General features: G+C 39.6%; 2 protein-coding genes across 5 annotated transcripts in view; one reads left to right on the top strand and one right to left on the bottom strand.

Annotated features, from left to right (window-relative positions):
- Positions 1-4,780, top strand: part of abca4a (ATP-binding cassette, sub-family A (ABC1), member 4a) — a 31,185-nt gene extending 26,405 nt beyond the window's left edge. For all 3 annotated transcript variants that reach the window (XM_012924225.5, XM_004569522.6, XM_012924224.5), the window contains 11 exons: positions 103-226; positions 584-713; positions 854-974; positions 1,085-1,147; positions 1,231-1,337; positions 1,488-1,629; positions 1,721-1,855; positions 1,981-2,084; positions 3,001-3,093; positions 3,220-3,469; positions 3,665-4,780. In XM_012924225.5, the coding sequence (XP_012779679.3) occupies positions 103-226; positions 584-713; positions 854-974; positions 1,085-1,147; positions 1,231-1,337; positions 1,488-1,629; positions 1,721-1,855; positions 1,981-2,084; positions 3,001-3,093; positions 3,220-3,469; positions 3,665-3,784 (1,389 nt within the window). In that variant the 3' untranslated portion in view covers positions 3,785-4,780. The remainder of the gene's footprint in view (positions 1-102; positions 227-583; positions 714-853; positions 975-1,084; positions 1,148-1,230; positions 1,338-1,487; positions 1,630-1,720; positions 1,856-1,980; positions 2,085-3,000; positions 3,094-3,219; positions 3,470-3,664) is intronic.
- Positions 4,300-11,642, bottom strand: tecrl2a (trans-2,3-enoyl-CoA reductase-like 2a). Of its 2 annotated transcripts, XM_076888055.1 has the most exons (11): positions 11,582-11,642; positions 11,350-11,401; positions 7,323-7,426; positions 7,118-7,233; positions 6,836-6,941; positions 6,414-6,486; positions 6,286-6,329; positions 6,158-6,215; positions 5,952-6,040; positions 5,807-5,852; positions 4,300-5,667 (listed from the first exon to the last, which is right to left on the bottom strand). In XM_076888055.1, the coding sequence occupies exons 3-11, from the start codon at positions 7,362-7,364 to the stop codon at positions 5,540-5,542; spliced, it is 702 nt and encodes a 233-aa protein (XP_076744170.1). In that variant the 5' UTR covers positions 7,365-7,426; positions 11,350-11,401; positions 11,582-11,642; the 3' UTR covers positions 4,300-5,539. The 2 variants fall into 2 exon arrangements, with proteins under 2 accessions (XP_076744170.1, XP_076744169.1); XM_076888054.1 differs by lacking the exons at positions 11,350-11,401; positions 11,582-11,642 and having other exon boundaries at positions 7,323-9,033.
- Positions 11,643-13,132: the final 1,490 nt, after the last annotated feature.

The raw sequence follows: 13,132 nt of genomic DNA, 5'->3' as shown, positions 1-13,132 counted from the left end.
GTTTCTACCACTTCAACCAATTTTAATGTCAAACTTAATTAACAAAAAATAAAAAAATAAAAAAATGTCAAACTTAATATTACACGTTGGGTTTCTATCTAGGCTCTGTATGGGTTCAACCAGCTGTTGAAGAGGGTGATGCTGATGTTCCCCCATTACTGCCTGGGCCGAGGTCTCATAGACATGGCTATGAACCAAGCTATAAGTGATGTCTATGCCCGCTTTGGTAATTATGAACCACACAGACTCATACCCCTCAAATACATGTAGCTATAAAATATCCTACAATGTCTTTTTAATAAAGAGGTCATCAGAAATCTCATACCATACATTTGCCACCATGACCCGAAGCAGCTGCAGTCTTGCTGCAAAGACTGCTTAGGCAACAAGATCCCCTGGAGCAGAATCAGCATTATTGCTATGCAAATGTGAACTAAAGATGCAACATGAAATATTAATGATGTGTATCTAACGGTTCATGCATTCCAGTGTTTTCCACATTACAAAGGCTGGAGAAACTTACATGAAAAGCACCAACTGGGAAAGTAGGATTTATAGGAATTTTGTTTCTACATTTTCTCAGGTGAGGACTACAGTCCAGATCCCTATAACTGGGATTTTATTGGGAAGAACCTGTTCTGCATGGGTGTTGAGGGATTTATCTATTTCATCATTAATATTCTCTTCCAGTATTGCTTCTTCCTGAATAACTGGCAAGTAAATGTGTTATCAAACTTGTTAGATGCACATGAATAAATGCTATTTGAAATTTACACATGTGATGAAAGTCATTGTCCAGATAACACACCAAATCAAACCATGACTGAGTAGCAATTTTTTTTCCCGCTGGCAGGATACCCGATTGCCCAAAGCCTCACATTTTGGATGAAGACGTGGATGTTGGAGAGGAAAGACAGCGAATTTATCAGAGTGGAAAATCAAATGACATTTTACGTGTGAGAGACTTGTCCAAGGTCAGTGTTAGTCTTTATTAGGACACACTGTGGACAACAAAAAAAGAAAACTGATTTTGGAGAAAGATTTGAGTTTGAGCTTTATTTTTGTTCTGATGTTCTCTTACCAGACTTACACAGGAACAATTATCCCTGCAGTAGACCGAATCTGTGTCGGAGTATCACCTGGAGAGGTTTGTAGAGGTTTGGTTAAACTGATATATGGTACGGTATGTTACCTCTAAGGCTGTCTTTTTCTGCTTCCAAATATCCACAGTGCTTCGGTCTCCTGGGGGTAAATGGAGCTGGGAAAACCACAACCTTTAAGATGTTGACTGGAGACATTAATGTCACCTCAGGAGAAGCCTCGGTTGCAGGTCACAGGTTTGTACATCGCAGTTGTTCCGTGCTGAATTTGAGCATTGATGTCGAATACATTCAGTTGCTGATAATCGCCGTTGTTTTAAGTTTCTTTGATGCTGGGTGAAAAAGAAGGTTTGATACACTTCACCTATCTGCATAAATCTCTCACAGCATTTTGACCAATATCCTGGATGTCCATCAGAACATGGGTTACTGCCCTCAGTTTGATGCCATAGATGAGCTGCTGACAGGCAGAGAACACCTACACCTCTACGCTCGCCTTCGTGGAGTGCCAGAGTCTGAGATCAGCAGGGTGAGATGCAGAACTAGGTCTGACAGTTGATGGATGAAGTTTTATTGTGACATTATTTTGAAATGGGGAACTTTATCTTCTTCTAACTTAGGTTGCAGAGTGGGCCATCCAGAAGCTGGGTCTCTCAGAATATGCAGGTCACAGTGCTGGGACCTACAGCGGAGGTAACAGGAGGAAACTCTCCACAGCCATTGCAATGATTGGCTGTCCTGCTCTGGTGCTGCTGGTGAGTCCAACAATAACAGGATTAGTGGGTTATGAGTGGATATTACAGTTATAAGAATATTAAGCAGATAATGGACAAAATTCAAATGTGCCAAAGCTAATTTGTTTGTTGTTCCTGCACTTTAGGATGAGCCTACTACAGGTATGGACCCTCTCTCCAGACGTTTTCTGTGGAACTCCATCATGAGTGTTATTCAGGACAAAAGAGCCGTGGTCCTCACGTCACACAGGTAAAGCATATATTTTAACATAAACAAATACATATGGATAACTGACATATAAAGCAAAAAAATCTGAATGCTTGACTCCTACGTTCCACAGCTGTGTTATGCCGTGGGGGTTTTATGCTGACATGTTTCGTTGCTTTAGAGCAGAGATGTCAAACTTTACACTGTAGACCACACTTTGATCTTAAATGGTCTGGTCCAGAGAAGCTCCACTTTTTGTCAGTGTAAAGAAGTTCTGCCATTTAATTATTTATTTATATTTAATTTCTTTGGTGTATGAAAGGCCAGAGAGCAGGTCTTCATCAGTAGCGAAAGGCCTAAACATATAAGCCCTCCTTCGCATTTTCCAAAGCTGTCCAGTGGGCCAGATTGAAGTCTTTACTGTGCCAATTCTGGTCCCCAAGCCTTATGTTTAACACCCATGCCTTAGAGGCATCTTCTGGTACAGTACCCCCAATAATAGGGCAACATGGGTTTAATACTCTGGGCTGTTTTCCCAGAGAAAATGCAGAAAGGAAGACGGAAAAGTAAATCATATGCCATAAGTCAGAGATAACCTTACTGCATTATTTTCCTTTGGATTTTGAATTCACACCTGGTGAATGAATTTTGTTTTTTACTCCATAAACCAATGCACAAAATCTCACTAGGAAGCAGGAAGTAATACGTTTGTCACTTAAAAATTCCTGCAGGAAAACCATCCACCCTACTGCTTTAAAGTCCCCACTCCCAGTGTCCAGATAATACATATGCCCTTTACAACTTACGCTGAGGCAATACTAGCAGTGTATGGTGTCCAAATAACTTACAAAGACACTTTTTCTTGTTCTGATCGTCTGATTTCTCCCCTGTCTCTCTGTATTATGTGTGTACACATGTGAGTGAGCACGGCATCTAATTGTTATGATTTTCTTTCCAGTATGGAGGAATGTGAGGCACTGTGTACGCGCTTGGCCATTATGGTTAATGGATCCTTCAAGTGTTTGGGAACTATTCAGCATCTCAAATACAAGTTGGTCATTTTACTTTATTATTTATTCATATAACAAAATACCTGATCTTCATTTTCCTCCTTTCCTATCCACCAATCTTTCAGTAACTATTTCACTAAAAGTGCCAGACTTTTTACACACTTTAGATTTGGCGATGGCTACGTGGTCACCATGAAGATCAGGGCGTCTAAGCCCGGTTGTGCCCCAGACTTGAACCCTGCTGAAGCATTCATGGAAAGTACCTTCCCTGGCTGCATCCAGAGAGAGAAGCACTACAACACGCTACAGTACAAGATCTCCTCATCCTCCCTGGCTAGGATCTTTCAGATGGTCCTGGCTAATAAGGAGAAACTCAAAATAGAGGACTACTCAGTGTCACAAACCACTCTCGACCAGGTAAATAGGTGCAGAAATGCACAACACAATGAATTATAAAATGGAAAAAAGATCTATTTCATTATGTTGCAAGACTTTGCACGTCGGTCATATTTTAACCTCCTTTTGCATTTTGTGCCTTGGCTCCTAATTTTATGGCGTATGTCAACCTGCTGCTTTAATCAAATCTTTGTTTTTGTTTCTTTGTCCCTGCAGGTGTTTGTGAATTTTGCCAAGCAGCAGTCAAGAGAGGATGAAAGTATTGTATTGCATCCAAAAGCTGCTGGAGCCCAGCGATATATTGATACCACACCCATCAAGTCTTTGGGGAGGTGAACTTAATTTAATGAGCTCAGCTGGAAGAGATCATTTTTATGTCATTGGCAGCCAGTGTTCAAAGTCCTATTGATGTGTGTACTTTGAGGGGACTGAAAGCTAGTCGGCATAATCGGGGCCACCTTTTGATTTGAGACAGTCTGCAGAAAAATCCCTCCCAACCCAACAGACACCAGTGACAGGCGCATCATTTTTTGGATGCCAACAGAGGATGAACTTTTGGTTTCCGACTTTTGCGGAAAAGAAGTCCTTTGTGTTTTAAATCCACGTTTGATGGAGTCTTTTGAATGTTGCAGTCGATCTGTTGCATCTTCTAACCTCACAGCGCAGCCTGTGAAGAAGTCGATCCCTTAAACTGATTTCACTCGTGGCAAAAGTGCATGCTGCTCGATTTTGCTTCTCCAGTAAACAATGTTAGCGGGCTTTGACTTTTTGGAAAATGTGGAGCATTTCTGTGCCTGCCTGCTATTTGTTCCACGTTCTGCTCACCTTTTAGGCCTTTAACAGAATCAGAATCAGAATCAGAATGGGTTTATTGCCAGATGTTGAGGTTTACAACATTAGGAAATTGCTGCGGTGCTTCAGTGCAACTGAAATATGAAAAAAACAACCTGTAAAGAAAGGGTGTGTAAAGAAAGCATAGATTGTTTATATATATATTTTTGCTTCAGATGCCAAGCAAGATTCACTTTCACTGCCTTCTTTAGATATGTGGAGTAAGGGCTCAGAGAAGCAAAGGCTTAGCACCTTATTGATGCAGTATTACTCGAAGCATCATGAGATTTATTGGTGATCTGTGTAATACAGCTCATAATCATTACAAAATCCTTCTTGCGCTGTTAAATACATTTCATTAATATGATCTCTTCATGCCATTCATTTTTAATTTTTGCGCTTTGTCCTCATGATTTGTTTGCAGCACCTAGTGTCATTAGAAGATGATGACGTGTTTCTGTGAGGCAGAGTATAATAAATAATGAAGTGCGTTTTCTTTAAGATGTGGACCTTTATTCAGACCTTGCATTCACTTTTATAACCAAAAAAAGAACAGTTTTAACCTGAGATTAGGCAATATAGGCTTGAGAACTGCAGCGCTTATCACTGACTACCTGATAAAGTCTCTGTACATTAACGTCAGTACAGTTTGCACTTCTCTGGAGAAAACTATCTGAGATAAGCATTAGAAGGGCTTAACTTTAGCGTGATTAAACACCTGCTTTATCAGCGTTCCTCCTGAGAGCTTAAAAGTGATGTCGCACTCTTAAATGGATGCTGTGACATTTCAAATTTCTTCGTTTGCTTCCGCAGGCACTTTATGATGAGGATGAGGATGCTCAATTTCTTTCACTTACATGTAACTAGAAAACTTTCATCTCGTAATAAAAAGCAACAACGTATGCTAACAAACCAATATGCAGTCAGCACTCCTCGCTGGTTTCTCAAACACTCCTTAATATTCTGAAAGAATCAAACATAGAAAATCCAAATGTTAAAGCGTAGCTAATATGACAGGAGGAACTCTGAGTTTTATCACAATGCTAAATCAACCTCTGAGAAAGAAATCCAATCTTCTGTTGATATTAAACACTGCTATTATTGCTGACTTTAAAGGTTTTTTAAAGCCTTAAACACGTAAACAGCCACATTATTGCTCTGTTTCCTCCTAGTTCGGCTCATTCATTTGTAGACAAAATTGCATAGTAGCAGCAGCAGACTTCTTTGTTTCTTTGTATGAGGTTCATGCTTTAAGCCTTATCAAAGAATCAGAGGTATAATAGCCACTCGGAGACTGGGATAGTCCTTGAATTCCCTGATGTAGGCTCTGTGCTTTCCTTTGGCCCAGATGGTCATCTGAATAAACCCCAGTAATGTGTAAAATGCCACTGAAAGACAAAATATACAACATGTGGGGATAACCAAGAGGACTATGCAGGCTTTCTCATCAACCATACAGTTCCACAATGGATTATATTTATGGACATGCTCACTTGGTGACAGCAAAAGGTGAAAGGAAGCTCATACCTGGCAGACACTGGGTCATGATAGAAAAGCTCACCCAAGCTCCAACCTACAGTGTATGTCCAGTGTGCAAGCAGAAAGTGAGATTATGCTCAAGCATGAATGAAAATTTAATGCTAGATAAACCGTTCTGAATGCTGCGTGTTACCTCGTATGTGTAGTTTGGGCAGGATACAAAGAAGAAAAGCCAGGTGAAGGGGTTCTTATTTGGCATAGGAAATCTTCTACCCTTGGGTCCTGCAAAGATAATTCGTCCAGTGAACGGATTACATATGTATAATTTCATTTTACAGTATTTGAATTGATGGGTGACCCTGCTTCATCCATGAATGTTAACAAAGCTCAGCGACTCACCATCTCCCCTGAGCTTATTCAGAGTCAAGTGAATGGAGAAGTTGCCCATTTCACACATCTAGAGCAGAAATAAACAAATCAGGAGTCTGTATATGTGATATGCCATGTGTAATTATTAGTATACGTACCACAAATAGAATTAGTGCATAGTTGACTTGCAGTTCTCCGTATGCTGTGGAGAAAGACAGTTTGGCTTTGATATGATGAAAATACAGGAGAAAAACATGTTGTATGTGGCATACTCGGACTGACTTACATGGAGGCGTATAGAGAGGGTGGTTGATATAGTAAGCCAACCATGCTGAAAACCCCCAGTAATAGGCACAATTCTGAAAGACGAAATGAGCACATACATAAATACTTAATGTGAAAATGATCAGTGAAGTTCCAGTCCTCACAAAGATACTGTGTAGAGACTGCAAGTTGTATTCTGCATTGCCAAACGAAGCTTTGTTTAGCTTTATTATGACATTCATGAATTATAGTGCATTCAAGGACCTTGTGTGGATGGGCATTGGAAACTGGCAGTGGTACGTGCTACATGCTTGTAGCTATAAATAAACATTAAAACATGAAAAAACAAAAACTGGTGCAGGACAGTAAAAATGAGGCCACACACTGTGAAAGAGAGGAGCTTATTATCAGAGGCTCTCCTCTTTAACTTTAGACGTACCTCACCTTGACTATAGTCCTGAGAGGCATGGTCCCATGTGAGAAGCGATGCACAAAGATTGTCTCTATCAGCCTCTTCGTGTAGTGGAAGGTATGACAGACGCAGGCCAGTCTGAGAGAGAGAGCCGAGGGATAAGACTGGCTTCTGGCAACAGGTCATTCTCTTGCATAGTACATGTATACGTATATATAATAGTTAGAATAGCATGTTTTCATCATAGAACAATTTTAATTTAGCCGTGGCCTGTCGTAATTTGTGCTGTAGTTGATATTTCATTTTCAACGTACGTGACAACAGGGTGGGGGCTGGAACTAAGTGCATATCTGTTTGAGTAAATGTAGGGTATTCGAAAATAGAAGAGGAGGTAGCTCAGAAGGGGCCCGATATACTCTGCAAGAAACACCTGAAAACAGAAGAAAAGATGACTTTCTTTTTTAATGTGTCACAGATTAAAAAAAACAACTGCCAATATGCCTGTTGAATTAATCGTACCATAGTCCAGCCTAATTGTGGACCAAGATCTTTGAAATACATGGTGGCAGTGGTTCCCACTGGTAGATTCTGTAAGATTTCATCATCTCTGAGTGATTTTCCCTCTGTATAAGAACAAAAACAACCTTTAGGCAAACAAATCCATCTGGAAAAATACCAACAAACATTTTTACTATTCAACAGAGATCATCGCCTCTAGAATGTGGGCTTGAGAAATGGACAAAACAGCAGAAATCTTCATAGTGACACAGGCAGCGCTGTGCAGAGTTTCAGGTTTTCAGCACACGTTCTCTCTACCTGCAAGCTCCAGGGGGCACGGCCACAGATAATTTGCTCTACTAATTGGGCAGCATTTTTAGAATATCCTGAGGGGCAACTGACCCAAATAGATTTGAACCAAAGTTCTCTTGTCTAATTCTTAGCAGCCAGGTAGATCCCAGATATTCAAGACTAAAGCCTTCCAACATCATACATCAGGTTAGGCTGTATTTGCCTTTACAGCTTTAATTTGGGCTGAAATGGATGGAGCAGTGATGCATATTAAATGGTCTTTAAAACAATAAAGGAGAAATGGACAAAAGATTTCATAGTGGAAGCAGCACGCTGAAATGTATTAATGGTTCACTGCTCACTGAAGTACAGGATGAGTGTAAAGATAAATATGCCAGAACTTATTGGATAAACTTTTATCAATAGCAAATGATCCTATATTCAACCAAGGATATTTTTAGGGTTAGGAGGTGGCATATCAGAATCAGAATCAGAATCAGAAAGGGGTTTATTGCCAAATGTTGAGCAGGTTTACAACATTAGGAAATTGCTGCGGTGCTTCAGTGCAAACATAGTGTCATAAATAGCACTTAAATAGACATGAAAAAATAAAAGTAGGGATAAGAATTAAAAGTGCTACGTAGAAAGATATGTGCATGAGATATACATGAGATATATACATGAGAATAAGAATTAAGAGTGCTACGTTGAAAGATATATACATGAGTGCAGGTGGTGATCAGTGCCAAACATGGAATGATGCAGTGACACAGCGTAGGGTCATGTGTTAGTGGCGGGGACAGTCATATGGTTATTGTTCATGTGTCCAACAGCAGAGGGGAAGAAACTGTTCTTATGGCGAGAGGTTCTGGTGTGAATGGACCGGAGCCTCCTGCCTGAGGGGAGCAGGGGAGCAGGTCAAACAGATATCATCAGTTGTCTGCATTAGTCTGTTTGATTAATCAAATTTTTTGCTTGACAAACACTAGACAGCGTGCACCTGCAGAGGTTTAGTTTGTATTTATTTCATTTACATCAGGTTAGATTCAATGGTGAATCTGAATTAGCCATAAGTGTGGCTGAAAGAGCACAGCATAGAGCGCAGCATAAAGTGCTGTGTGAAAAAACTGAATGTGGCTTGTAGTGTAAAGCACTTTGAGTGGTCAGCAACACTACAAAAGTGCTTTGGGGACTGAAGATGTGTGATCCTCTTTATGCATTCTGGATGCATTCTGGATGCATCCAACTGTAGGTTATCACAAACCTTTTACCTCTGACCTCTTTCTGATGGACTTTAGCTCTCCATCAAGTCAGGAGCACACCTGAAAATACTGAACTGACAGCACCAAAGATACATTTAGAAGTCAGGTGTAGGCTTACTTTCAGAACTGTAACTAGGAACTGTGTTCCTCACACGTACTTTTCTTTCTATACTAACATAAACCTTCTCTGCCATGGAGGTGATGTTTTTGGTAGTGATTATGTGGGTGTGATTCTGTCTGCAAACATGATAGCTCAAAAAGGTTTCAATTAATGTGTGTGGGGTAGCATAACATAAGCAGCATGGAAAGTGATAGGAAGATGGCATCTGCAGACTGTTCAAGCTTCTTTTAAGTGTTCTTAATTTCCCCCCTCCCACATACCTGTTTTACACATAGGACCTGCACAAAGGAACACACAAGTATAACCAAACTACATAAACAAATGAAAGATTCAAATCAACTAATGATGAAGTGACATTTAGCTTTGAGAACATTTGCACTGCTGTAATGAGTATAACCAATACTACCACAAACAGACCCGGGATAGTATGCAGAGGTGAGGTTACATGCGCTGTGTTTACATTAAAGCATTATGATTAGATAACAGAACACAAAATAACAATATATGCAAGTAACAAATGGTAAATGAATTCAGTCCTAGCCACTTTGTCACAATGTGATAAAACTTTTTACTGGTGTAGAGCGGGGTCGTATTAACAATCCACTAAAATGTATCTTATATCCAATGAGGTCATCTGAAGTCTTCATGGTCAACTTAATGACTAATTAGTCAGGAAAGTGACAAAAAACCATAGAACTTATGCCTTTTCCTTAAAAAATGCTTTTGCCTTTGTTTGTACTGAAAACATTTAGAACATCATATCAATGTGGGGGATTCTAAATATCACATTATAATTATCACATTATAATTTGGATCTAAATATTATTCACATTTGACCTCTGACCTCACTTTTACGTTTCAAGTCTGCCTATCTGTCAAGTTGACCTCCAAATGTGTTACATTTTTAATGAAAGTATAATATTATACAGTAAGCTTGAGTTAATCATGTCCAGTTATTTACAAATCAATACTTGTAAATAAAGTAAATATCTGCTATGCTTCCCTTATCTGATTTTTATTGCACTACAAACTTCTTAAATATATATTTTTAAAAAAAAATCAAAGAAACCAAAGTATTATATACAAAATTATTCCCTTAAAAGTAAGTAGCGCCCACAGAGTGAGCTTCTTTGGAAGATGTTTGTGCTCTCACAGTGCTTCTTGTTTAAAGCTTTGACTTTATTGTGGCATCCAATTTTGCATGTGTATCTAAAAGTTTATGGCCTGGAAAGTACAACACAATCTCAGACCAAACATTTCTACGTTCCAGTTTTTGTTGATTTATTGCAAAACCCAAATTCACAGCTTGATTCAAATGTACTGAGCTAGACATACAGTATTTAAGTCCCACCCCAGTTTTGTAAGTGTAGCATTGCAAAACAGCAGTACCTGAGGTGATGGATACAGACCAATACAGACGTATCTATGAATAAATGAGTTTTAACTAAAATCAAGAGTATTTGTAGAGATGTTGGCCTTTACGACGAAAAAAGATCTCATACTTATCTATACGGGTACTTGTGGGTAATGATGTCCAAATATTTTAGACAGTTTGAAACTTGAACTGAGTAACCAGTCTTGACACTTTGGGGCCACATTGCCTTCTGTAGTGTTTAATGCTATAAAACACACACACACACACACACACACACACACACACACACACACACACACACACACACACACACACACACACACACACACACACACACACACACACACACACTAAATGCTAGATTTACAACACAGCCACTTACTTGGATCAAGCTTCAGGGCCTGTCTTGCTGGATACCAGTGAGGATCTGTGCCGATCAAACGAGCACGTATGCACACACAAACACAGTCGCAGTGTTGGACATAGCTGGTACCGCACACACAGTTTTTTGGCCTGAGGCCCAAAAATAATTGATCACAATGGAATAACGCTGAGCTCTGCTACTCTGATAGATGCCGATGGCCTTGGGCTCAGCAGACATTTGGTAACGTTTCTGACCAGACACATGCTGATGACAGAAGCACTGTGGGCTTCAGAGAAGTAAATAAAAAATTGTTTTTTAGAAGGACAGCTCTCTGGTGAAGAGATTTAATAGGAGGAACTGTAAGATTTTTCATTCAGAGATAGTGTAATAATGTTTTTTTATCCAATAACCACAAGTTGAAGGATTTGTTTACAGTAAACATGCAGTGAAAGATAATAAAGAACTAGGAGCACTGATCTTCTGTGTTTTATTGAATTATAGTATAACTCAAGTCTTGTTCTATTTATTGACAGGGTTCTAGGTAACAGCAAGACTAACAAAATTACAGCCACATGTGCTTCTAACAATTCTAAACAGGCTCATTTGTGCGCTACATTACTATTATAGGCACTCACATGATTTGTGAAAAAGGCTCTTTATGTCTCCTACTGTCGAGTGGGGCTCCACCTTAATGCAACAGAAAGTTTACAGTCAGTATAAACTCAACTTTATGTCAGACTCAAGCACTAAATACAAAGCACTGTGTCAATGAGATTGAAAAGTCATTTTCATGTCCTTATTTATTCATAATTATAAACTTAAGACGTATCCTGGGGGCCTTTGAATTGTGTTAAAATGTCAGCATACCTTGTCTAGAAAACAAAGCTGCTCCCTTGTCTTGGCATCAAGAACTTCCACCTGAAGAAAGAAAATGAGGCACCTTTATAATGTATATAACCCACAGAGTAAAAGCCAGATTTAAGATTTCTTTTCAGCTTTGTTGATCACAGTAGCACAAGATTAAACTCTATTGCTACTTTTAGTTATGTATTGCTTTCTTGCAGCTGTAAGGTAGACATTGTTGCACATGTAATCATCACTGTAAAAACACAATTTGAATAAAATATAAACGCCTCAAATAAAATGTGGTCACGTCTGCTCCTAAAATACCTACTGCAAAGTGTGTCCATTTGTCCTTAGTGATATGCTTTCTTGCACACATTTGTTTTCATCTTAATTAGACCATGTCAGCGGTGATGTATAGCATATGCAAGGAGGGTGGGTGGGTGGGCCCACAATTTGCTCTGAAAGCACTCCATACCGTGCTGCTCAGCAGAGCTGTCCTAGCTAAATAGGTTCCTTTACTGGACAGTGTAATAACCCGCTAATGGGTATCTGAAGATTTGCTGAGTGCACAGTCACAACAGAGGGAATGAGGATGAGGAAAAGCTCAACATAAAAGCCATCAGCCTCTTTGGATAGAGTGAATGAAGTTTTATAGGACATTTAATTCATACAGGGGTTTAAGTAAAAAGTTTAGCTGCAAACCTCAGTGTTCCATATATAAAATGATTATTTCACCCTTTCACTCTTTGCGATGTGTGAGGATGCTTGCGGGATCTGGAATCAAATCATGCTCATGTCTCAGCAAAGCGCATCGTGGGAGATGGGATTGTTTTGCTTTCCATCTGCCAGCTTTCCCAGCTGCATTCTGGTGGCACACGCTGATGTATTAGCATGCTGGTAAAGAGCATCACGGTGTCGTTGGGCTGCACACTGTGCACTCAGATGTGCCATGGCTTTGTAAAACCGATCATTAGGATTTCCTGTCCTCCTGTGCAGGCGGCAGTGCTGACAGCACAGGTTGTACAGAACATGCACATGCTTGCAGAGGCCTTGGGGATGCAGGGGAAATTTAAGTAAATGTTTAAATAAACACTTATTTTATGTTTGCTGGGTAAAATCTGAGAAACTGAGCTTGCCAGCTTTTTAATTTAAAAAAAACAAACACATATTGTCTTTGGACCAATATAACTAACTGATAAAACTGGAGAAAACTCTCATCCATAATCTTCTTCGTCTTCTAGCTGTTCCCTTTAGGGGTCCCCACACCTGCTCATCTCCACCCTACCCTCCTCCATCTGCTCTGCTACATCCAGCTCTCTGCATGTCTTCCTTCATCCCTGAATCTGCACAGCAAAATCTCCAGTGTTAAATTAACACTAGAGAGTGTCTATATGGGTCCACACCTCTGAGTGTTAAATACAACACTGTTGAGTGTTAAATTAACACTTTTGACAGTGTTATATGTTTAAAAGTAACCTAGTCAGTTTTGAAGATTAACAAAGACTAACACTGAGCAGTGCTGATTTTCTAACACTGGAAAATAACTCAAAATGTTAGAAATATTCCAGTGTT

The sequence above is a fragment of the Maylandia zebra genome, linkage group LG9 (genome assembly GCF_041146795.1).
Source record: "Maylandia zebra isolate NMK-2024a linkage group LG9, Mzebra_GT3a, whole genome shotgun sequence".
NCBI classification, from domain to species: Eukaryota; Metazoa; Chordata; class Actinopteri; order Cichliformes; family Cichlidae; genus Maylandia; species Maylandia zebra.
Note: the sequence above shows the minus strand (reverse complement) of the source record. Positions and strands in the feature narration are given on the sequence as shown.